Source organism: Corvus hawaiiensis, chromosome 30 (genome assembly GCF_020740725.1).
Source record: "Corvus hawaiiensis isolate bCorHaw1 chromosome 30, bCorHaw1.pri.cur, whole genome shotgun sequence".
NCBI classification, from domain to species: Eukaryota; Metazoa; Chordata; class Aves; order Passeriformes; family Corvidae; genus Corvus; species Corvus hawaiiensis.
The window spans coordinates 8,358,631-8,385,005 of record NC_063242.1 but is presented as its reverse complement, the minus strand read 5'-3'; the positions used below and the strand labels follow the sequence as shown (position 1 = coordinate 8,385,005).

At 37.5% G+C, this 26,375-nt stretch overlaps 1 protein-coding gene across 13 annotated transcripts in view; it reads right to left on the bottom strand.

Moving 5' to 3' along the window:
- NETO1 (neuropilin and tolloid like 1) overlaps positions 1–26,375 on the bottom strand; it is an 84,137-nt gene that overhangs the window by 22,803 nt on the left and 34,959 nt on the right. For 7 of the 13 annotated variants that reach the window (XR_007200392.1, XR_007200391.1, XR_007200393.1 and 4 more), the window contains exons 7-10: positions 15,012–15,240; positions 4,017–4,130; positions 1,226–1,784; positions 19–93 (exon numbers count right to left, since the gene is read on the bottom strand). Coding sequence is in view for 6 of the 13 variants with exons in the window: in XM_048289296.1 (XP_048145253.1) it covers positions 33–93; positions 1,226–1,784; positions 4,017–4,130; positions 15,012–15,240 (963 nt within the window). In the remaining 7 variants the exon portion in view is untranslated. Of the gene's footprint in view, positions 1–18; positions 108–1,225; positions 1,785–4,016; positions 4,131–15,011; positions 15,241–26,128; positions 26,206–26,375 lie in introns of those variants that run through there. The other 6 variants (XR_007200395.1, XR_007200394.1, XR_007200396.1 and 3 more) reach the window with 3 other exon arrangements.

Sequence of the window (26,375 nt, the reverse complement as noted above, 5' to 3'; positions counted from 1 at the left end):
ATAGGTATGTTTACTTACCTCAGGTTTTTCTCTTAGACCCTAGTTGTGTTGTACTCAGACTCATGTTTGCTTAGAGACCCAATGAGGCAGAACCTGGAATGTTATGGCTATTTCATTCAAAATAATAGTGTTTGCATAGAAAAAAAGAAATATACGCATATAGATACTTAATAAACAGTACACTTTGATAATCTGATCGATATTCATGAAGTAATTTACATAGACACGCAATTGCATTAAAATAACCAAATAACTTTTTTTTTAAGAGAAAGAAATGCCTTAATGTGCAAAGAAAATATGGAGGGCATGTAAACAGTCACAAGAAATGCATAAATAATGCATGCAAGAGAAAACACAAATATATTAAAAAGGATTATGTGTTCTTTTTCAAATTGTTCATAAATATTTCTGGTTTTATTTTTCTTTTACTTGTAAGCTTTTAATAATTTATATTTACAGTCATTTAAAGTGCAATGTACAGAATAAATAGCTCTTTCATTAAAAATATTATGGATGACTTTGCTTTTTTTATTGATTAGAAAGATTCCCTTTAACTTCATTCTCATATGTAAATATATGAGTTCACTATGTTGTCTCATGTTCTAATCTATCTATCTGTGTTAATATATCAAACCAAAATACTGTAATCAATAATGGAACAGACATATTAAAGTTTTGGAATATTGTCATTCATTATATAAAAGGTAGTGTTCCATGAGAAAAGGGGTTTCCTTACCCCAGGAATGTGTTCCTCATCCTTGTGTCATGCATCAAAATGGCTACATGTATCTTTTATTTATTGATGTATTTATTTAGAGATGATTAGACCAACAGCAGAAGATATTCAAGGCCACCTCAGTGACAAGGAAACCACATGTATGTGGCTGTTCCAAAAACAAAATTCACATAATCTTCTTTGGTTTTTAAAATTGTACCTGTTCTCTGTTGACCTGTGTATGTACATGGGTGTGTGTAAAACAGTAAAAGAAAAAGAAAGAAATAAAGTAGAAAGATAAAATGGACATACAGGACCCTTCAGGAAAGCGGACCAGAGATGAGAAAGAGAGACAGAGAGATAATGTAATGACATGTGCTATCAGGAAACAGAAATTTAAACAATAAATAAAGAAGAAAGAAAATATGTCTTTACTGAACAAAGAGTGAATATGTTTGGGCAGTCAAGTCCTTACACAATAGTCTTCATCAAAAATCTATTGATACTGACCGCTGAACAGCTTTATCATGTCTGGACAGCCTGTGACTTGTGGTTGGCACCTCTTCAATTTCGTCTATCTCGCACGCATCTGCAGCATCTTGTGTGTAGCTATGCTTCATGACAAGGATATTTCTCCTGTTCATGGGCTGAACAAGTGGTTTTACAGGCTGGGGTTGTATTTCTGTCAAGACAGAAGCATCTCTTGTGCTGAGGTTACTACGGCTGCCCTTAATACTAGACACTTGTGATCCACAGTGATGGTCATGAATGCATTTTGAAGAGGATCTCCGCAGTTTATGATAATTTTCAAAGTCATCTGCAACGTCAGCAAGGTCAGCTGTAGTCCCTGTCCCTCTAAGGGTGCATAACTCATAATGAGGAGGCTCAAACACCTCCTGGAACACTGTTTGATCAAAGTCTGTTTTCCTTGGGACAAATTTTTTACGAGGCTGCTTGATCTGTACTATAATAGAGATAACAATGAGGATGATCACAATGCAAGAAGTCACCCCAATTATAGTCCCACTGGTATTGGTAAGTTGGTCCAATAGGTTTGCTTTTCTTTTTTCTGTGTGACAGGAAATAAAAAAAAAAAACAAAAACCACAGGATTAATTGCAGTTCCAGAATAAAAACCACTATGATGGGTTCACAGAATACTGCAAGGCTGAGACTAGTCTATGTCTGAGTTCACTTAATCAATCTCACCAACAAAAAAGAGGGAGAAATCAGGTATTTGTTAAGCCAAATAAGCAACACACAAATCCTTTGTGTACCTATTCACTTGGAAACTTATTTATTCAGGGTATATTGCAAGCTTAATTAAATGAAAGAATTATTTAAATTTTTTATAAAAAGCAACCACCATAACAAGCAGATGGCTTCAGTGGCACCTCTGAACTCCATTTGCCTGCTAAAGCCCCCAAGACTGTTACAGATGTTCTCTTCATTATTTTCTCTCTCTTCCAGTAAATATATGCAACTGGGACATTAGGTCCTATGAAAGAACAAGATTTTACAGGATTTGAGTTCTAATATTTGTTAGCTGAGTAGGAATTTTGACAGCATTCAATGAAAAAGCTAAATCAGGAGAAAATAGAAAAGTTATTCAAATTTAGATTTCAGAAGGAAAAAAACAAATTGGTGCAAGTTATTTCTGGTTTTTTTCCTATTAATTACCAAAACTTTTGTAAACAGCCATAAAAAATCCAAAAGGTGATCATACCTACTACCCTTTACTCAAGAGCCTCTAATAAGTTAGTCAGCAAATTCTGCATTGTGAACGAAGTAGAAAAATGTGATAAAATAATGAAATAAAATCAATTTCTCCCTCCTCTTGTGTATCTTTCTCTGTGATTTGCTTTCACAAGTCTGCAGACTCAAGATGGTGACTGAGCCTTGTAGAAATTCAAGTTGAAAGTATTTGCATTAGTCTCTCTCAGGCATAGCAAGACAATTGTGGTTAAGTTTCAACACCCAGTTTAGTGTAATTTTTCCTGGCTTGAAATGAAAGTTATTGGCACCGAAACAGTAACGTTCGTCTCTTCATAATCTCCTAGATACCAGGACTTAACTCTTCAGTCTGTGCTTCATTGTCTGTGCTTGTAGATTCACTCAATGTTTCTCTAACTGACTGACTCCAGACTCTGGAGAAAAAGCAGAGTTAGAAAAAGCAGCACTGCAGCAAACAACGTTTTTGCTGGAATCAGCAAACCTCCTTTTTGTAGTCAGAAAAAAAATAGAGGATAAATGCACAAGACCTGATAAAAGACACTTGATGAAGGAAAGATGAAAATTGTTCTGGAAATTAGAGTGCTGAATGTTTTCTGTTTTCCTCTATTGTGAAGAACTAGAGAATGAATAATCATTTCCCAATTGTATGTTTAGTTTCTTTGAAGAATATTATGCTATGCCACAGTTTAGCTGTGTTCTTTTGGAGTATATATTTTCATTTGTGTTTTACCCTATTGCGCTGCTTGTCAGGATTTTACAGGCTTCAGTAGACTTGGACTGACTGCTAATCCACCTCATTCTGAATTTTTTCTTGATTGGTTCCTAAATTTGGCATATCCCATGTTTCCAGGAGCAAATCTGCAGTAGGGGGGAGAGAGGGGGATACAAGACAGAAGCGAACTGTCTCCCTAGCCTGCAGTGTACTTTAGTTAAGCTCTTTTCCCTAAAGACAACACAGATGCTGTTTTGGGGTTGGTGTGGTTTTTTTTTTAACAGAACCACAGGAATATTTAGAAACCCTTGTCAGCACATGAGTAAGAACATCACTCCCTGCCTATGAAATAAATATTCCATCTAATTTCCTGTGCTTGTTCCTTGCACTGCAATTTCACTTGATTATAGGTAGATTTGGTTGCTTTCTTACAGTGTTAATTTCACTTTACCTTCTTTTATAAGACCACCTGGGCTATTATGGGCATAACATGCAGCTAAAAGACACCTGCTACTCATATGTTACTCCTCTACAAAGGTAACTATGGCAAAGGAACCAAAATATTACCTTTAATTATACTTTAGATTGTATGGAAAACAGAGACCAAGTGACCAGAAAGCCTTCCAGAAGAGCATAACCAGCTGGCCGGACATAACCAATGCAACACCGGACAAAAAAATGAAAACACTGAAAGTAAAATCCACTGGCATTTTTTATGTTCCTTCATTTTCTCTATTGCTTGATGTATGCTCTCCCCGAGCTTTCACCCATCTGGCACATACTTAGCAAGAAACTGAGGATCATATGCTGTATCTCATGCAGTGTAAATGACGACTTTTTCAATTCTACATGTTACCTTTGCAGTGGTTTTCATCCCAGGGATACACACAGTTCTGGAGTCCATTGCAGACCAGTGTGTTATTTATACACATATTACTGTGGCAAAAGAATGTGTTGGCTTCACAGGGGGCTAAAAATGAGAGAAATTATAAATTATATTAATTAGCAAATCATTCAGCTCTCTTCAACAAACACATCCAGGAGTGGACATGTATTCTGTAATACGAAAAAGCTATACAACACATACTCCTTGACCATATTAAACATTTGACATGCAGCATGGAGAGCACTCAAGTCACAGACTGTTTATTACTCTGTGGCAAGAGGTTCTCAATTTTGTCTGAAATGACTGAACCTTCCCCTAGCATGACTCTCATGGCTGTAGTGGGTTGGCTTCCAAACATTGGTGGAGAGTCATCAATGGTGTTATCAACAGTTTAACCACAGATCCAAAACATATCACCTTATGGGCTGATACAAAAAGAGTTAACTGTATCCCTGACAGATCTAATGTATGGGAAATAACATCTTATGAAGTTTGTTGCTGAAACCTCAATTTCATAAGAAAACTTGTGTGACTCAAAGAAGATATATACTTTAGGGCCCATATCAATGGTGCCTGAACATTTATACACAAAGTAAAATTATTTTAAAAACCTTTTAGTCATAAGAAATGCTACTGTTAAGAAGCACCCCTTTGATCACAAATATGAAGATAAAAAAGCACAACAGTCTTCAGTGTCCCTGAAACCCATGGCCTAGAAGAATCATGCAGATTAAAGCTGCAGGAAAATGGCTTTACTGATGGCCATATATTATTACTGTGAAGAAACCACCTGAAAGCCTTTGGAAGGTGCTGTACATGCTGCTAAACTGTGGTGTTTACGGAAGTGTTGGCAAATCATTAGGTGTTGAGGCTGTAATGATACTACTCCAAAAGTGTAAAAGAGAGTAGAGATAAATTACTCCTCATATCTCTTCTTCAAACCAGAAAACCTTCTGTAATTTAGAAGAGCTACAAACTTTGTCAGTGTTAAATTGGCAACAATTAACTCCTTATGTATTTTTTTAGTTCAAGCAACCAAAAAGTGTTATTATAATTATTTTTAAGGGAAAGGTAGAAAAATAAACTTAGACCCTTAACAAATCAGAAAGCAGTTATGACGCTCATATTACTGATACTTCAAGTTTGATGCTTCATGAAAATTGTTCTCCTCTGCAATTTTAGAAGCAGTTCCTCTGACAACATAAATGCATAGCAGAGAGAATGGTTTAGTGGTTTGCAAAAAAAGGACAGTACAAAGGATTTATATTGCAGAACTTAATGACCCCATATATCATGTCAAGAAATCCATTTTCCAATAAGTGTTTAAGATATCCATAACTGGCTTATTTGGAGCAGTTATGGTGTGTTAAGCAAATAGTAAATGCCGTCAAAGTCAACATGCACACCCCCAAATATGCAACCACTCCCTCAGCTATAACACTGTACATACACTGTATCTCTTAGTCAAAGCAGAGGACATCAACCAGCCTGTCCACTGTTCAATTTTTGTTTTTAAATCTTGTATGCCATCTCCTAAGGTGCAGTGAGCCTGACCACATTTTAAGTTTGTTACAGAAAGGATTCTACTTTATGCTGGACAGATCAGAAGAGCACATGTGCATATTAGAAAGGGAGGAGGCTTAGGGACAGTCCTTATCTATCCGTTGCTGTCTTTTGGGGACAGTGAAGGCTGAGCCTGGAGGATACTGTGCCACATCATGATGTGACACATCACGTAAGTAACACATCAGATGCATAACCATCCTTTCACACTCTAGGTGCCATCCCTGTTTCCAGGCAAGGTGAGGATCTTTTGGGATGTTTCCTACATGCAGAAACAGTCTCACTGCCTACTCTATGCAAAAAAAAAAAAGTGAGAAACCTAAGAAGATTTAAAGAGCCACCCATTCAAAATACAAAGTGTACCAAAAAAAAGACCCAAATATCAAATGGATAAAGTACAAGTAGTGATATGGGAACAAGGAGGAAATATTAAAAACAAAAGAAAACAAAAAAATAATTGCAGGATTAGGATAGATTATACTATTAAAGCCATAAAGAAGAAAAACTAAAAAAAGAAAAAAGACCAAAACACCAAAAAACATTCAGAATGGCATGAAGGATCTTAGAAGTGAAGTGGGAAGGACAGAGTGCTGTCTGAATTCAGATATATAGCGGTGGTAAGTAGAAAAGAACTAAAGGTAGGTAGCAAGGAAGTGAAAGGAAGAGGAAGAAGGAGAGAATTCTACAGGAAAAAACAATGTCAATTGGTTATTTCATTCTGCACTGAAAGAAATACTGAGATTTTCTATCAAGTGAAAATATTAGGAAAACTTTCAGAAATGAGAGAAAAATTAAGAGCAATAAAAAAGACCTTTTTTTTCAAATTTAAGAAGAAGGAATAATTATGCAAAAAGGTGACAGGGACATCTGGAAACAAAAGGCAAGAGAAAGGAAGGAAAAAGAATGAAAATTTAAGTTTTCCTAAATTGTGCTATTGTACAGTGGAGAAAAAAATGGTATGTGAATAAATGTCAAAACAAGATGAATAGTGTAGCAAAGCAATTTCAAAGCCACTACAGCAAATTTAGCATGAGAGAAACGGAAATGTAAGATTCAGAAAACTAATGACAAACAGCTCCCTCTTCTTCATGTTTATAAATTTAAAATAGCCAAGTCCTCTCTGTGGTCCCATGATCCTGGAGGGATTAGGCTGGACAAGAAGTCAATGTATTTCCCCCACTCTAATTAAGGTATTTTGTTGGAAAGAATGAAAGCATCAAGGGAAGTTGTAAACATGTCAGTCCTGTTGTACATTGGAAAAATTTTCTTTCTTGCCCAAAAAAAGGCACAGCAAAGGGGTCTTGGGATGCTACATCAAGGATATTCTACTAATAACAAAAAGATAAATGAACTGGTAGTAAACCAGATTCTTCTACAACAAGAGGGATCTGATCCTGATGCTTTCCTAAAGCTGTTACAGGACCCAGGATGGCAGTGGAATCAAGCAGTATGTGACAGCAAGATTGTGGATGTTTTCACAAAAGGAAGCTACTGCTATCATTAACTTCAACTAGATAAAGCAGCACAACTCTCTCCACACACTAGAAGCTGTACTCTATGACTCCATGGTCTTCCCCATCACTACATAAATGGCCTTTATTTGAGAGAGCAGCAGGAATGCAGAGAGCTCACCCAGGTGAGGAGCCAAGTGGGTTTTTGGTCATGATTGGTGGAAAACCCAGTGGAAAGCTACCAATGTTGTACTTTGTGTCTGCACTAGTTGATCAGGAGCAAGAAGTCAAAGAAATCTTCTTCAGGCAGCTGGAAGAAGCCTCATGATCACAGGCCCTGGTCCTTATAGGGGTTTTAATCATGTGGTCTGTAGAGGGCAACACAGCAGGGCACTAGCAATCCAGGAAGTTTCCAGAGTGCATTGATAACTTCCTGGCACAGGTAATGAAGGAGCTGATGAGCACAGCTCTGCTGTGCTTTATACTTTCATAAATAAGAATCAGTTGGGAAAATGAATGTCAGGAGCATGAGATGATGGCGTTCAGGATGCTGCCAAGAAGGAATAAACCAAAAAGCACGATCATAATTCTGGGCCTCAGAAAAGCAAAAGTTCATTGTTGAGGGATCTGGGTGGACAAATGCCATGGGAGGTGGTCCTGGAAGGATACAGGTTCAAGGAGAGTTGGTTGATTCTGTAAGATCACCTCCTCCAAGCTCAGCAGTTGTCTATCTGGACAGGCCGAAAATCAAGTGAAGGTAGCCATTATCCTGCATGGATGGACAATGAGCTCCTGACTAAACTCAAACACAGAAGGGATAGGTATAACAGGAGGCAGTAGGGCAGCATGATCCCAGCAGTAATATGACTTCTCTAAGTGGAAGAGGACCAGATTAGGGAATATGTAATCAACTGAACAGACATGAACTCCTGGTGACTGTCCCCAGTAGGTGACTGACATCATTGTGAAGCCACTCTTGATTATCTCTGAAAAATCATGCTGATTGAGGCTTCAATGGGATGGGCAAACAGGAACTTCAACCAGATCAACAAAAGGAAATGTAAAGTCCTGTGCCTTGGGAGGAATAATTTCACGCACCAGTACATGCTGGGGACCGACCGACTAGAAAGCAAGTTTGCAGAAGAAGTTCTGGTATGCAATAAGGTCACCTCGAATCATCTTGAGCCAGAAATGTTCCCTTGTGGCAAAGAAAGCCCCCACTATCCTGGGCTGCATTAAAAACAGAATTGTCAGCAGGCTGAGATATGATCCTTCCCCTCTATTTAGCACTGGTGAGACCGCATCTGCAGTGTTGTGTCAGGTTCTGGGCTCCTCAGCACAAAAGGGACAGATGTACTGCAGTGAGCCCAGCATGAGGCCATAAAGGCCTTTTAAAGGCTTGAGACATCGGAGGTGTGTGGAGAGGCTGAGAAAGCTGGGACTGCTCACCCTGGAGCAGAGAAGGTTCGAGCAGGCTCTTGTCAATGCATCCAAACACCCACCAGGAGGGAGAAAAGAAGACAGAGCCAGACTCTGCTCAGCAATGCCCAGTGACAAGACAGGAAGCAATGAACACTAAAGGAAATACAGGAAATTCCCTTTAAATGCAAGAACTAATTTTTAGTTTGAGGTTGGTCAAACACTGTGCAAGAGCTGGTTTACCAAGAGAGGTTGTGTCATCTCCATCACTGAAGATATTCAAAACCCAACTGGGCACAGCCCTGAGCCACCTGCTGTATCTGATCCTGCTTAGAACAGAAGGATTGGATTAGCCCATATGCTGGAGTCCATTCCATGCTCTCTGAAAAAAACCCTGACTTCATAATTAGATTGAAAGTAACAGCTGGGAACACACAATTGTGTTATTTCTCCTATGACCCAAAGCTGCCTTAAGTCAAGCTCTACCAAGGTACTGGCCTAGAAATAAGTGAGACAACATATTCAGCATGATGAACAATTCATAATGATTATAACACAACTGAGCAAATTAGAACTACACATATAATTAAACCAGATATATTTCAATAAAGTTAAGTCTCTAATAAATTCTTTGATTTTTACAGCATGAAAATAATATACTCTAAATTAAATCACTAATTAAAGACAAATATTAGTAAAGGTTCTTTTTCTAGTTTGAATTTGAACCAATAATTATTTTTATATAAAAGATTAGTTTTTGTAAAATAATTTGTTCAATATTAAAAATTTCAAACATTTTCATTCTACATTATTTTTAATGATGATTTTTTTTTATGAATGTGAGTGCTATGTGTAAGAATACCTTGTATCTTAATATACAAACAAATTTTATAGTTCTTGAATTCATTATAATGTAAAATCTCCTGCTTTGCAACAGTTATTTACACTGAACACAAGATGGTGCCCTTATCCTAGAAGACACACAAGCATTCACAAGAGTAGACGTGATATCCCAGACTTTTTTCTCAGGTTTAGGAAACCTACGTTTAAAAAACCCCAACTATAATAATAACAACCTTATTTCTGTTATTGGGCATGTAAATATGTTCTGTTTCTACCACAAATTAGGAGATTGCTATATTATTCATATTTCCACAAGGTTTCCACCGCAGTATTCAAAAAAGCTTCTCTCTGATATTTGAGGCTACTGCTTTCAAAATTCTTAAAAAATGAACCAATGGAGTTTCTGTATTTTCTTACTATAGAAAGGTTTTAGAAATGCACATGCCCACAATCTACACTTTTTGATTAACAAAAAATTAATATTTTAATCCAGAATAGCCCTAAGACGGAGACATATGTGTATTAATAGTTCTTCCATATACCAACTTTACAAAGCAACATGAAATAAAAGCAGTCATAATTTATATTTTAAAAAAGTTATACTGATTTCAGTCAGACAATAAAATAATTATTCACAAGTAAGGTATTCCAGTTTATACTACCAAATGACAATATTTGTAAAGCAGTCCAGAAATTAAATATTCCATGTTTAATAATTATTATACTATTGCGACATTACTACATAAGTAACAAAATACATTATCTCTGTGCATTAAGCATCATTTTGTTGGGCATTGCAGGATACTCTAGATATAAATTGCAATCATGGGCAGGTCAAAATATTTTTACAAGATGGAGCTAAAAGCAGATTTGTAATGGAACTGGTGTGCAGCCTAGCTGTTCCACTTCAGTGCAGTGCTTTCCTCAGTGTATTTCTCACTATTTCTCAGCACCATCCACAGTTAGTGCAACTCCTTTGCTTCCAGGGTGTGAACTAGCTCTGAGCAAGCCAGCCCAGTTGTCTAAGCTGTACTTCATTGAACCGTGTGGATTTACCCTTTGAGCCTGTTTCAAGGCAGGGATTTCAGGCCAAGATTGGATAATCTTAGACAAATGCCCTACCCTGCTTGTTATTTTTAGGCTTATCTCTCTCCCTCCTTTCCCCCCTTCCTTTGAAAGGTCTTGTTTCCTCCTAAGGGTGAATGGGAAAATTCTGAAATCTTAACAATGGTTAGATGTGAGAAACATTTTACACTGAAGTCGTTAGACATTTCACACCTACTCCTCCTCTACTTGAAATAGCTCATTGCATCATGCTCTGCACACAAATTCTTTAAGCACAGATCATTTGGATCTTCCCATTGTTCTTTAATGAAAAATAGGGCTTTTTCCTCCACAAGAGAAGGAAAAATTAAATTCTTCAGATGTTCCTTGAATCACCATTGAAACAGAGGAAGAAGTTTTTTATCAGTCTTTTCAAGGAAAATATCATTTACTGGGAGACAATTTCATTTGCTTTATTAAAATTATAAAATCATTAAGATTGTTTTAGTACTGTACACTACAAGTATATTACCTAAATTAAAATGATTATCTTTTCATTTGCCACTAAGGAAAAAAAAATGCTTATTAAAATACAGCTACTAGAAACTTGAAAATGAGATGTTCTTAACACTGAGTGTTTTCTCAGTCACCTTCAGACAGCTCTGTGCAAGATAAATGTAACTTGTATGGATAGTTAATACCATATACAGATTAATAATCTGGTCTTTAAAAAACACCTATATGTGGTTTCACATTTTGTTGTTTGGGGTTTTTTTGATATAAAAACTCAAGAGGGAATGGCAGCTCAGGAGCATGTGCCCAGAGCTCCAGCCTGTGTTCAGTTTATACGCTCTGGGCACCCCAAACAATTATTTTGTTCAGGGTCAGGGAGTCACTGGGATGCTTAGCCAGTGAGGGTTTTTCACTAAGATAGCTGCAAATAGCACAGAGGAGAAGAAAGTGGCAGATGAGTGCTCACCAGTAAGGAAGCAATCCCAATGGTTTCTTTTTAAAATATTAGTGTGGAAGCAGAGAGCAAAACCAGCAAATCTGCAATCTGCTTACATTCTTAAGTCCTTGCAAGGGGAAACTGCCTCTTTACATGTTGTGCTTAACACCTTGCTGTTCCTTTTTCAGTACTTCCATTAGCTTTACCTCAAAAAACACAGTCCCTAACACTGCATACCTGCAGCTCCTTTTCCCCATTAAAGAACTGCCCATGCTGGGTGATTGCCTTCAAGCCTGTAAACAAGGACTTGAGTGCTGACACTTGATCAAACTGCACAATACTATTCTAAACACAGCCTTAGATTTCTATCCAAATATGGGTTTTGGTAATAAAAACAAAATAAGAATGATAGAACTTGTGCTCCATTAGGAAAGTCGCATGTGACAGGGCTCTACAAACAGACTTAGAGTTCAAAGGGACAACAAATAAGAGAAGGAAAGAATTTTTTCTGGTCTGGGGTTTCTGGTGCAGGGTTATGGACGCAGAAGGAAGCTGTGCTACCAAAGAGCAGTCAGAGGTGAGAAAGTGAACATCTTGTCTGCTGTGCATACAGAGGGTTTTTCTCTTATCCCCTATGCCCTGGTTCTATAAATCTGCTTTTAGGCTAAAGTGTAGGTGTGTCTGCTGAGGAGCAGCTCTTTGAAGAAGCTGTAGGTGTAGCATGTCTGTCATTAATCAGGCTGGAGATCACTCTTCAATCATGGAAAATAAAATGAACAGTTAGTCAGTGGGTGAAAAAACAAAGACTCATTTTTCAAGTCTTCTTACCAGATGAACAGACACCTTTTGATTATACCAGCTTTTTTGTTTACCTTTTACTGATTCTTATATTAATTTATTGGATATTTAAAATCCAGTGCAGACAGTGACTCCCATGCACAAAAATATGATTATGCTTAGAAGATATCTTAAAGATTAATAAGGTAAGGACATAAGGAGACAAACCCCACAATAACAGTTGGAATAGCTAATAGTGATGATAATGAAATATCAGATCATCACTATAAATTATCACCCATTAAAAATTAATCAGTTATTAAGTGTTACTTAGAGCTCAACTACTATTTTGACAGTGATGAGAATCATTCCTGATTTTCTGGTGCAGGAAGTTTAACAACCTCATGCATTGTATGCCTTTCCTTAGGACACATTTACAGCACTGCTGCTCTGAAAACATCAGTGTGAGAGGTTTGGAAACTCATAAGACCACTTTTTAGATGCCAACAAAAAAATGCCTACATATTTTAAATGGATTTGGAGCACAGTTATCGAACCATATGAAAATAAACATATAAGAAATCTCTTCAATATTTCTCTGTTCTACACAAATGTCAAGTACTCAGAAAATGGCTCTGTAACAAGAATTAACACTGAACAAACTTACACTGAAAGAAAACAATGCTCAGGCTTAGTAGCTTTTTTCCACAAAATACCACTTCCAGTACACAGCACCTTGTATAAGGGAAAACTCACAGTCTCAACAGCCTAACTCCACACTAAGGAGAGGAACTTGGGGAGCAACAGATCACAACACCTCCTGGTCATTCCCACAGGAACAGTAAATACAGGAATTCTACTTTGTCACTCTTTCCCATGCACATTACTGCAATGTAAATGTCATCTTCTATTTTGTTCCCTTCTCAGCTCTATGAACAAAACAGAATTTTTTCCTTTTTCTTTGTCCCCAAATAGACACACAGGTGTCTGTTCCCTGATGCAGATCTCCCCGAATGAGGACTGACATTCCTTCTCTTCCATGAAGATGATCTAATTATTCCCGCATGCTGCTGGAAGACGTTGCAGTTTACATGCCATGAGCGATCTCCCTGACATCTGCTCTAGCCGACTCCTGACAGCCCGCAGCAGTATGTGGCATAGGACGGCACTTATGGACAACTGACACAGAAAGTACCACCTGCATTACCTTTAAATCTTTAAAGTCAATTCCCAGCATTAAAATCACAGATGCAGTTTCTTCTACTATTTATGAGCAGGCTATGTAAACATATTTCAAAGTACTGTTTAGCCTTTAATAAATTTTCAGCTTTTAGTGAGCAATGACTCTTCAGAGTAAATTTACAGAAAGCACATCATGTTAGTATTTTGAATTTCCCAGTCAGAATACTATTCAGTATAAACTATCATCTGCTTACAAGAAAGGAGTAGCTCATAAGATGTAGCATGTCAGGTAAATATATTAGGAATACTGTAAGAGAAAAAAAAATCCCAAAAATTCCCACATTTTTCCTTATAATCCTTTAAAATATGAGAGCTTTGCAAACATACACCTATTCAAACCTTCAATTCAAGTTAGTCATCATAGTGCATTACTCTCCAGTTCTTTATATGCTGTGAACCTCCAGTGTCTATGCAGTTGTTTCTAAGGTAACAGATCAAGATGCCTTGTGAAAAAAATGAATCAGATCTTGAATATTCAAGGCATCTCCAGCTGCAGGAATGAGAAAGTGCAGCATCATCTCAACCAAGGGTTCTCAGTGTCTTTTAGACCCCAGCCTGATCTGCAGGCAAGAAAATTTAATCCACCCTAAGGCTGCAAGTGTGAGAGTACTGTGGCGCATGCAGTTTCAGGCATGTAAACTGTCAGAAATTTTTAATCAGAGCCATAATTAAGGAATTATGGAGGCTGTTCTCAATAGCGACTCGTTGCCTCATTGCAGGGTACACACACAGAATACAGATGAAGAATGTATTTGGTAGGTTGAGCCTTCATTCCAACCACTGACAGTTGCAAAGAAATCTTTCTGTGAGACACACGATGCACAAACCAAAAATACATTAAAAATTAACATGAGCCAGCATGTGAAAATAAATGCACATACACCTTTCTGAAAAAGCTAAATATGTGTTATTCCCATCAAAGAAAACAAATTGATGTCTTTCACAGGTCTTTCACAGGATTATCTGGGTCAATTATTTTCAGCGAATGGAATTACTGGGTTTTGTTGAGGGATTTTTGTGATTGGTTTGATTGCTTTCTTAAACTGTCTAGAACTACATTTTGTCTCTTTCAAAGGCTGTTTTGCTTTTTATTTGAGCCCAGAATTCATATAAAAATATAAATGCAAGTAAGGCACATAAAGAGAATATTAACCAAAATATAAAAGGCTTTTAGAAAGCTTTTGTTGCTACAAAAAACCCCTAAACTCTTTGCTTAACAATATCTGACACACACGTTCATTGATATACGCACACACCCACTACCTGTGATAAAATAATCATAATGTATTTTTCAAATGCATATCATAATGAAATCTAAAAAATCAAATTCATAGAAAATTATCAGACTTGGTAAAAACCTTCAGAGCTGTATTATTTTCCATGTTGTGTAAGGAAAAACTTACATGGTAGCTTGGGGATCAGACAAAAGTCACAGTTATATGATTGGACAGGTCATGACCACTTGTACCTGTTTTCCTAGTTTTGAATTCTGTGGTCTGTCTACTGCATTACAAATTATTGCTCACTACAAATTCGTGGAAGAATTGTTCTGAATATTTACATAGCTTGTTTGGCAACATAATTCAGTGACTGCTCTGCATGTAGAAAATATTAACAGATTTTGGGAGTTGTATCATTTAACAAACTGAAAGGCAGATGCATTGATTAGGGTCTTACGTTCTTGGAAAGATGTGAAGAGCATCTGGAATCGGCTGTTGCGACTGCCTTCATCTGCCCACATACGGATTACACCCAGACCTGTCCTCAGCATTACATCATTGGCAACAGTGCTGCAAAACTTTGCCTTCAAATCCTCCACAGAGCTGCTTCCGTCATAGACTGCTACAAAATTCCTTTTGCATTCGTTGGAATTCTGCATCTCGTAGTCCAAGAATCGCAAATAGATCTATGAATCAATCAAACAACAAAGGCAACATGTACAGATATTTGAGAATGACTGAAAAAATATTAAGCAACTTTGCTCTACATTGCAGGAGAAAAAAATACACAATATCCCCATCATAATAATTTTTCTGGAGCTGGTGGTCCATGGGGAAGTTCCTTGGAAGGCCATTAATATGCAAACTGAGCACTGTTTGTACTTCCTGGTATTTTGTTTTGCTTCCAAGTAGAAACTCTCAGAAGATCAAGATACTTCTTTGTTCTTATTCACAGTAAGGTCCTAATTTCCAAATATATACCTTTTTTCAGAAGCATGTACAATGGTTCTTCAAGCTGAAGGACAGATAAGCGAGAAATTTCTTCTTTCACTACTCGGTACGATATTGGTGTATTACATGACTGACATGTGAAATAATAAGGCAAATCATTGTTGCTCCCTCCCCAGAGTCAATGTGTCATCTTTATATGTCTCTGCTACACTGGTTCAGGAAGTGAGAATCTGAGAGCCAGGCAGAATGCAATCATTAATCTGTTTATGTTTCCTCAAGGATCTGGCCACCATCTCAGCTCTTCTAAACCAAGCATTATGGTATATATTTTCATAATTTAACAGGCTTGAAATCAAGCATATCTTGTGGGAACTCCTAGAGACTTATGTCTCTTGCATACAAGCTAAATTGTCGCATAAAGTAATAGATATATTGCCCTTTGAAAAGAACTCTTTAAATCTACCTAGAAAGAACTAGGGATGAGGATAAAAGGCTATTATCGATATTCAAATGTATATGGACTTTAATAGGGAAAACCACCAATTTTAAAAGCAATTGATTATACAAGCAACATCAAATATTCCATTCACAGAGAAGGCAAGTAGTATTTCCAACTGAAACATGATACAGAATCAAACTGCCAACGGTACCCATGAGATTTCAGGACAATGATACAGAAAGGTGAATTAGGGCAGAAATTGTATAAAAAGGCAGTAAACATACCCAGCATAGAGCTGTATGCATCTTCACTTAAAAAAATAACTAAAAAATAAACCCCACTGTATTAGACATCAAATATACTTATTTCCAAACAATTTTATTGACTTCAGGTATTTTTTTTATATGCACAGAACAAATGCTTAATAAGCTTCTCTGCATTTGCAAAAAGTACACAAGCAGTGCATATCCTAGTAGCAACAAGACTCATAATTCCACCTCATTAATACATTAAAGCTCTTATGGTTTGAGAATTATGTGCTCTTAAGCAGTCTGCTACTGTTTAATAATAGCTCAGGGTTTTTTAATGGGCCTTTTCAGGTAGTGTATTATGGTATATTTTCATTCCTTTTTATGCTTTGCATAAGTGTCCTGAAAGGAAAATTTGTGAAAAATTTTTACTGGCAGATTAAATTATGTATACGAAAGGCACATCTTTTTTCTAATGTTATTCTTACGGTAACCCTTACTCATATTTCATCATTTCCATCCTTCAGAAGAGTTCAGAGGAATCTATTTCAATTAAATTGCAGTTAAGTGTATTTTACTTTCACCATGTATCCTGGGGTTTACATACTATAAATGAAGGAATCTGCTTGTATTGGTCTCTACAAAATGGAACAGCTAACAGAAATACACAAAGACATATTCAAATGGAAATACATCAAGGTATAGTTTTTATAGTGTTTCTCACTTCATTTACTGGTTGTTAAGTAAAACAGAGAAATGATACACACTATTGTGCTGACAGAGAAAGATTCCACATGAGGGAGGGAGGGATGGGAAGAGGCAGAGCCATGATACAAACATCCAGCAACTGCCCATAGTTGGGACACACCAGAGAGCTGCTTCTGTGTCCTTGACATCAGATCGTCCTGCTCAAGCAAGGGTGCAACTATCACTGTGCAACCCTGGCACCCAGCCTCTCCTGGGAAGCAGCTGAGACAGTCCGTAGTCCTTCTCTGCATAACTTAGGGAATTAAATGTGCTCCTTGATTTTCTTTTCTCAGTTAACAGGAGCAGTCTGCTTCAGACACGTGCCTCAGTGCTTGACAGCTTTGTCACAGGTAATGCAATGAAATTCTCCTGTGGCTGATTATATGCAGTATTGCATACATGTGACTGTTTCCCAGGAAGAGAAGCATGTCACACAGATGGCTCACAGAAAACAGAAGGCTTGCAACTGGCTATTGTCATGAATCATTACTTTTACTCTATGTATATGCCTATCATATATTCACCATTTATATTTATGTGCCATATACATACATACATACATGATAGACTACAAAGATATAGTGCAATGTATCACATCACATTTTTATCTATTCCCCTCTTCAAGAAAGCTCATATTTACTCCAGAAAAAGATTACATTAATCTGATGGCAGAACTATAGTAAAACTATACCTACTGAATGACAGACCTCTCACACTTGTTCATGTGTTCTCTATTCCTATCCTGCTGCTTTTTATATATGTAGAAGTGTATGTGCATATACATATATGTATGCACAAGTACTTCTTGTAAAGGGTATCCCATTTCAGTATGGAGATGCAATTTTTAAGAGTTCTCATTCTTACAAAAAATGTGTGCTAATCCTCACTGCGGTTACAAAATACCAGCTCTCCCAGCAATTTCCAGCATTCATCAATTATTCCTGATCTGTTTCAATGCACTGTTCATATAGCAGTACAGACAAAATCTTATTTCTATGGGCTTATCATTTGACATTCTCTAGTTTCTGGAGGCACACTAGACACACTATTATAAAATAGTAAAATATTTCTTAGAGTAGCAGTCATAAATACTGAAAAGGAATCAAGAAGAACTCAGCATTTTGTTCTGAGTCTTTCAGTGAAGAAGCCACTCTTCCCAAGCCTGAATTCTGTTGTCAGTCATACCAGTTCATTCCTCTGTGTGAGAAATTTAGCCAACACCATACCATATGTACATCTGGTAGGTTGTGGAGCCACGGGAAAGAAATATTTGACTTAAAAATCTGTGTCTGTCCTTTAGAAGAAAGATGCCACCTTCTCCAATGGCATGAAGCTTCATGAATTAGAGAAAATAAGTTCCTGATATTCTGAGATGAGTTGGAGCTTCATTCTCAAAATTGCCTTTGGAGATGACTACTCCCAGAACTTTATATAAAATATTGAGGACTTGATACAACACACCCTGAAATCAGTGGGTATCTTTCAATCTACTTATTTGAATCAGACCTTTGGCTTAAGACTGCAGTGCACTTTTAAAAACTGGAAACTGATTACACAAACTGACAACCTGATACTGGATCAGATTTCATTTTAAAGAGCTGGAATAATTTAATTGCATTTGCACGCCTCTGCCAACTTTTATGGTTTTATTGCTATGTATTTGCCATTGTTCCTGTCACTGGCTGTAAGACCCACACTGGCAGAAGAAAATGACTAACAAATTGAGTTCTCCAGGGAAAGAATAAAACTGATTATATGAAAAACTCTTATCTAATGCAAAATGTTCCCTATACATAGCTTTTTGAAATCAGTGGCAACATTCTCATTACTTTCACTGGTATGTGGATGTCACTAAAACAAATTCATCAGAAAGTGAAAGAAAAATTATCAATATTACTGGTTATTTCATTTACAGAAATCTTAGCCATTACTTCTACCAGCAGTGGATAAGAAACTTTGTTCTCCTGAAGAGGGAAGAAGAGGTCACGGATTCAAACACCACCATCTGCCTTCATTAAGCATTTTTTCATTGATGCCAATAGGAGCTTTTGGAATGAACACTTCCATAGATACTGACACATTATATTAGCATAATCCAGGCATTCTTGCTGAAGAAAACATCTTATTTGAAAAAAGAAGCATAACTACCATGTCTTCTTCTTTCACATTTTTGTTGCAAAGTTTTAATAAGACCACTTTCATCAAATCATCGGCTCCACATTACTTAGAAGAGTGGGCTGCTCAAGTATTAGATTTACTGAGTTTTGAGATATCACTGCTAATGCCAATGTCATTAGCAACAAAACTGATAAAGCCTCACTGCAACTGTGGCATATGTAATTTACACTCGGTCACATTATATTTAAAATAATTCTCTTGTCACCTTTAGGGTTTGTATTGCCACCATAAATAATAATCAAAAAGGAAGATGTTGGGTACGTTTTACTATTTCTTTTAATTTAAATTTAAAAACAACAGAAATCTCTGACGGAACATATTGGGAAAAAAACCCAAAATTATTATAAACTGCAAATAAGGTATCATCTCAGTAAAATGGTCAGATTATAATCTCCTCATAGTGAATCACTTTTGATGAGTTCTGCTTTTTAATCAATCACTGAAGGTTAGGGATGACAACATGATTGATCAGGCCAGTCAGGAAAAGCTTCAAACCATATCCCAGCATATCAGACTTAATATATGTGCACAGACACTCAGTCCCCTTAAACCAAACCAAACAAAAAGCCATCATTCAGCTGCCAAAAGTAATTTAGACATAAGAGAAAAGCCTCCTCTTCATCCAAGCATAATGTCCAGATTTTGCGCATTCAGCTTCTGGGTTCAATCAATTCACTTGTAGGCACAGGACTGGGTTAAATTGTCCCATTGCTCAGTGATCAGTTACAGTGCCTGCTTTATGCTGCATCTTTTTCAGCTCTATGTGATTAACAAAGTACTTTCAAGATGATACCTCACGTATTTAGGCCTGGGAAACCCAGTTTTTTAAAGCAGATTGTGCAACACTAATTAATCTCCCTCAAGGCAACTGGACACAGAGTACACCAGCCTAAAAAGCATATTACTAATGATGCTTGAATTTGTCTTCTGAAATGGCCTGATCTCTTGCTTGGATGCTAAAATTTTTTTTTAATCAAAATTACTTCAATGCAGAAGTGTTAACAACACATGTTCTGTTTTGTTTTTGTTTGTTATTTAGGGGGATTTTTCTACATTTTTGGTCCTTCTGTTACTAGTCTGGGACCATGTTGTGCAAACAGAGAGCTCCATACCTCATATTTTCTTCTCTTCTGGAGCTTGGAGAATACTGTCTGTCAAAGATGACAACTTTATATTGTACTTCTAAGACCCTGTGATTCACAGCCAAGGCTCACATATCAGAACCATTTTTATAGACAAGTATTTGTCTATAAAATTGGATTCTCTTCGGATTTCTTTCTTTTGTCCTATTTGTTTCTTCTTCTGTGACTATCCAATAGGACACTTACTCTGTCAAGTCATCCTAATTTTTCTTTAGTAGAGTGCAAAAATGCTCACAAGTGAGCAACATTTACATCTCCTTGGTGCTGTTCTGCTTTTTAACACTGAAAGCTGGAGATCAAATCCTGATTCTGCTGTTCTCTTTGGCAGACATTTTATTACTTTCTTCTGTAGCTTTTTTAAATTACATTTCCTAATAGCTATTTGGTTTGAGGATGCTGAGGTTAGTTATATTTCTATACCTGAAGGGAATAGATTCATGGTAACTTAAAAGTGAGGTTTTTTACAATGTCACTCTGGTATGTACATTGACATGCCTTCATAGCAGAGATTCTATAGACACAATTCCAACCATGTACTTGTCTTGCACCTTCATCTCAGAAAACTGTTTCACACAAGGGATTTTAATAGCTTAACATAGGTAAACAGTATTTTCTACTTGTTTAAACATAATTTATTCACCTTGTTCCACACATATGTATGTTGGGCTTTCTTAAATTCATAATATTATTTGCATTATCTTTATATTAGTGAGCTACAGAGCTTCTTCAGAGATGGAGGTCATCTGAAGCTTGCAAAACTGTCTCTGGCTGTTAGGTTATTCAGCCTTTAAATTTTCTTTTTCTCTAACATTTCAAGAATCACCACTCATTAAATTTTAGTGCACTACTTAAAGTTTCTCTTCTACACCTGATTAAAAAGCCTCCAAAAATTAATATATGGTAGTCTGCCAGTGCCAACAGCTTAAACTGCTTTTCTTGCAGGTCTCATCTAAGAGCACAGATTTCCACTTCACACAGGAGAGCAGAAAATGTTTTGGTTTAGTCAGATCAGTTTAAACAGACTCACTCACAGCTCTGCAATTTGTTTCACCTCATGTTTCCTCCCAACACTCTAGGAAATGCATGCGCAACCACCCGGTCTCTCTCCAGACTACACTTGATACGAAGGCAGGCACCTGGAACCAAAAGAGTCATCTCTCCGTTTGGTCAGGAGCATGCCAGGTAGCAGTAGTAACCCTTTGTAAACATACAAGTGTCTTGGTCACACTGGGTGACACTGCCCCGCTCCCAGCCTCATTCCTCACCACCCCAGCCTTGTCCCTCACCAAGCTGCTGGCTGGCTGGCTTGTGCTTGGGCTGGCCCCACTGTCCAGACGAGTCCAGCCACCACTACACCCCAGCCACCACGGCCAGGCCTGTCCAAGTCTCATCAGTCATGTCCTGGTGCTGTGACCTCCCTCATCCTGGCCCCCTCCCATGTGCTGTGTTCCCCCTCTCACTGCTCCTCACTGGCTCTGCTTGGAACAGACGCCACCACTCACTGGTGGCTCTGGGTTAAGGATGCTGCCATGATGTGTCAAAACTAAATACTCATTTATTGACACTTTGGGTTTCTCAATCTTTTGTGTTAAGTCTTGCATCCTATAACCTTTGTCCAATATCATGTTCAGGTGGGGAAAGAGAATTAGGCATCACTTTGCCTAACTACCTTATAATTTCATTTTATTTCTCATGGTGCAAATAAAGAGGCTACTCCTGCCATTTGTTCAGTCTAAATGTACCTATTGCTTATTCCTCCAGAATACATTATTTCCACTGGACTACATTCAAATTAATTCCTGCTTTGATGCTTTTTTCTGAGGTGCTCAGAGATTCTGATAATAGTGTTTTTAATAGCACTGCTTACTGTTTTTTTCCCAGTATAAGAATATCATATTTGTAAATGTTTTATTACTCTTACCATCAGATTCTGCTGTCTTATTTTTTCTGTAGAGCCTCTCAAAGAACAACCATGACACAAAGGTACCTTGCTGGGAAAGTTACCCACCAAAGGGAGAGCTACTTGAGCACAAACATGGTTCTGTCTTCCTGGGGGGGGCCTCTCCTAACCCACCCAACACAGAAAAACATTTGTTGCTGATATTATCCTCCAATACTTCACCCTTAACAGAAAGTAAGAAAACTATAATTCTATTCATTTTCTTATTTTCTATTCCTAAATACAAAATCTTTGCTTATCCACTGCTTGAAGCCAAAAATATCTCTGAAATTTTTCAAATCCCTGTGCAATAAGCTTATACATTTCCTTCATTGGGCTTTGTTCTACACTGAAAAATTTTCAGATGAGGAAGTTCCTCCAGAACTTTACTGCTCTGAGTAGGTTAGCACTCTTTTTAATTTTCCTTTCTTGCTCTGAATACTAATTGTGGTCACATTCTACACAAAATGCAGAACCCCCAGTATTACTCTATTCAAAATTCACAGCTACCTTACTCAGCAGGAACTGACTTTGAATGATTACAAGAAACATGGACTTTTCAACTAGTTGCTTTCACATATAAGACTCCAGATCTGCATATAGATTGAAGTTATGTTCAGACTGCCTTCTGCACTTAGAGAAAGTTTGAGTTCTGCATGCATTTTCAGATTCAGTTTTCAGTGTGTGTGTGTGTGTGCATGTGTGTGATACAAGGTAATCAGTGATGGCTCTATTTTAAGTGTGTGCAACAAATTTTCTGCTCTCCTTCCCATTCCAGCTCACTGAGGATAGAAGCATTAGACCCAGACTGTCAGTTTGAAGCTCAGGCTGATCTCATTGCTCATATATTGAGCTCAGACTTGGCTTGAATCTGGAATTGGAAACCAAGGGAAGGACTTGCATCTTGTTTCTGCAGACAGTTTAGATTGGATGAGCTTACGCCAAATGAAATTGCAAGCAAACCACCTTCTGGCACAGTTTAATTAAGAAACTAAAGATGAAAAGTCCAACACAAACTCTCTCTGAGAAACTCTCGCCCTTTAGGCATAATTCCCAGTAACAAACTGTGCAGCCCAGAGTACAGGAACATGTGGATTTAAAGATGTCTGTGGAGTTCTCACTGTTTTTAGCAGGAGAGCTTGTTTTCATAAGTGCGAGCTGACATAAATTAAAATGATGTCACTAAATAAGTGTATTGAATATGTCATTAATTCAAGGTTAGATAAGGACAAAGGAAGCTGTTTGTAACAGCTTGTTTGTAACATGGACAATAGGTTCCAGTTCAGTTGAATCAGACCCATAAAGTCTTATCATAAATCTTACTTCATACAAGTTTCTCAAAAATTTATCCACTTGTTCCCCCTTCCTTAATAACTGTATATTTTTCAGCTTGTCCCAGTATGATGAAACCATAACTGTATGTGTGTGCATCTATACATATATATACTTGTCTGTGTGTATATAAATATATCTGTTGGAAAAACACACTATGTTCAAATGCTAAATTAGACTTACCCCTCAAAGATGGATCTAGGCCTGAAAAATCTTTTCTTTTTCCTAGCTTGCTGTGAAACCTTTCAACTCCATGCTAGGAAACACTGATTTATATGCTTTTATATTGCTCAATCTCCACCCAGATAATTCTGTAAGATGGGAACAGCAGGATCCATCAAGAGATGACCCAGCCCAGCCCTCTGCCTAAAGGTAGGATTATTAATGTTTCTCTCATTTTTCACAGCTTGTTACCTAACCTGCACTTTCAGACTGCTGACAATGCCAGCTGAACCAACTTTCTCAACCAAACATTCATAATCCCCTCCCTGATGTTTGAATTTTTCTTCCTTCATATCTAACCTGAAACCTTCTTTCAGAGTGTGGGAGCCTGAGTTATCCTGCAGATATGGGCATCAGAGCATTCCTTCTTCCTTGTAAAAGCCTTTTATTATATTGCATTCCTTCACAAAATCTTCTAGATAACAATAAATAACATTCAGTATTACTTCATTTTCCTAAAACTTTCATGTTGCTCTCCCTTCCAGATGCCCTTCAGCTGGGATCCACTTCTTGGAATGCAACACAACTAAATGCACATACGGAAGTTTATGAAGAATTAATGAACTTTAATTTTTAGCCCTCTACTAATGTGGTAGTGTGGCATTCTTCTGATACACACTGTATTTACAGTTACATAAATATCCAATTTGGAGTTTTACATCATAACTGAAGTATGGATAAATATTACAGGTAGGTAAAAGTGGGATTTTTAGCAGGGCTTTGAATCGTATAGAACTTTAGAATTAGATCAGGTAAGATCATCACAATTACATTATCTGATCAACCAATCATAAACTTGAGTTAAGACTATAGGGAAATGTTATTGGCTTATTTAATTGTATTGATTCTAATAAGTACAATTCTGTGTTTGTCTGTTTTCTTTCTACTAATACCTAAATACATCCTAGAATAGTTCAAGTTAGAAGGGACCTATAAAGGTCATCTGATCCAACTCCCCTGCCATGAGCAAGGACGTCTCCAACTAAATCCAGTTGCTCAGAGCCCTGTCCAACCTGGCCTTGAATGTTTCCAAGGATGGCCATCGACCACCTCTCTGAGCAACATGATCCAGCTTTTCACAACCCTTATTGTAAAAATGTCTTCCTCATATCTAGTCTAAATCTACCCTTTTCTAGTTTAAAACACCTTGTCTTACCTCTACTGATAAGAGATTTGCCCCTTTAGAGCTCCCCTTAAGTACTGGAAGGCTGCTATAAGGTCTCCCCACAGCCTTCTCTTCTCTGGACTGAACAACCTTTCCTCTCTTAGCCTTTCCTGACTGGAGAGGTTTTCCATTCCTTTCACTATCTTTGTGGCCCTCCTCTGGACCTGCTCCAACAAGCTCATGTCTTTTCTGTGCTGAGGACCCCAGAGCTGGATGCAGCACTGCAGGTGGGGTCTCACCAGAGTGAAGCAGAGGAGCAGAATCCCGTCCCTCACCCTGCTGTCCAGCTGCTCTGCATGCAGCTCAGGATACAATTGGCTTTCTCAGCTGGGAGTGTACATTTCTGGGGCATGTCCAGCCTCTCATCCACCAGCACCCCCAAGACTTTCTCAGCAGGGCTGGTCTCCATATGTTCTTCCCAAAGATTGTATCAATACTGGGATTTGCCCCGAATGAATATAAATTGCATATAACACATGGATAATCATTCATCAGCCCAATCACCTCATATCACTACTTAGGGAAGTTCATCTACTTAATTGAAAACCTCTATCAATATTAATTTTATCCAAAAGTAAAAAAGAAGTTATAAGATTAAAGTATATTCTGGAAATAAATTAATCTGTAGTCTTTATGAGCCAACTCTTTTCCTAAACTTCCCCAATAGAAAAATGCTGATACTAATGACTTTTTCTCTTCTGGAAACCTTCCCTGAAGAGAACCCTTCAGCATTCCTCCATGTGTTATACTGATGATGAAACAATTACATATTCAGTACAGTCTCCTCACTGAGATTATACAAAAAAACCCTTATCTGTTTAAAGACGGCAGAGAGTAGTGTATATACATATTCTACCTCCTAAAACCTTTCTTGTCCAATAAAAGACAGCTAGAAAAAGTATACTGTGGGGTGTCTTTTACACAGGGAATGAAAGTAGGTGGGAGGCATAAAGCTGTTCCTATTGCAAAGAGGGATGAAGTCGTAGTGTAGCCAGCAACAATTAGTGCATATCATAACTGATAAGCTACAGATAAGAGAGAAAATCAAGGGGAATCCAACAAAAGTAGTTTTAAATTCACTGCAGCCCTCTCATGTTTCTTACAAAGCCCTGGCTTGCTGACTGTGGAGGAAAAGAAATGAGAACACTCTTTTTGTCTGTGTCTCTAAACCAAAGGAACTAAAGGCGTCATACAGAGGAACATGAATTTACCTTGGGTCCATTTTCACAGTTCCCAGACGAGAAACAATGATGACCTTAGGGAGCCAGCAGTGTTCCCTTAGTAGTCTCTATGTTAGGTATTTGAAATATATTGAAAATTAAAATTATAAGATTACTTCCCACTTAAGAAAACACACTGATTCTTTAAAAATATGAGCAAAATTAAAGATGAATTTAAGAAAATTACTCATGGCACAAAAAGCACAATAGCACTGCCCAAATCATCATTTATGGACAA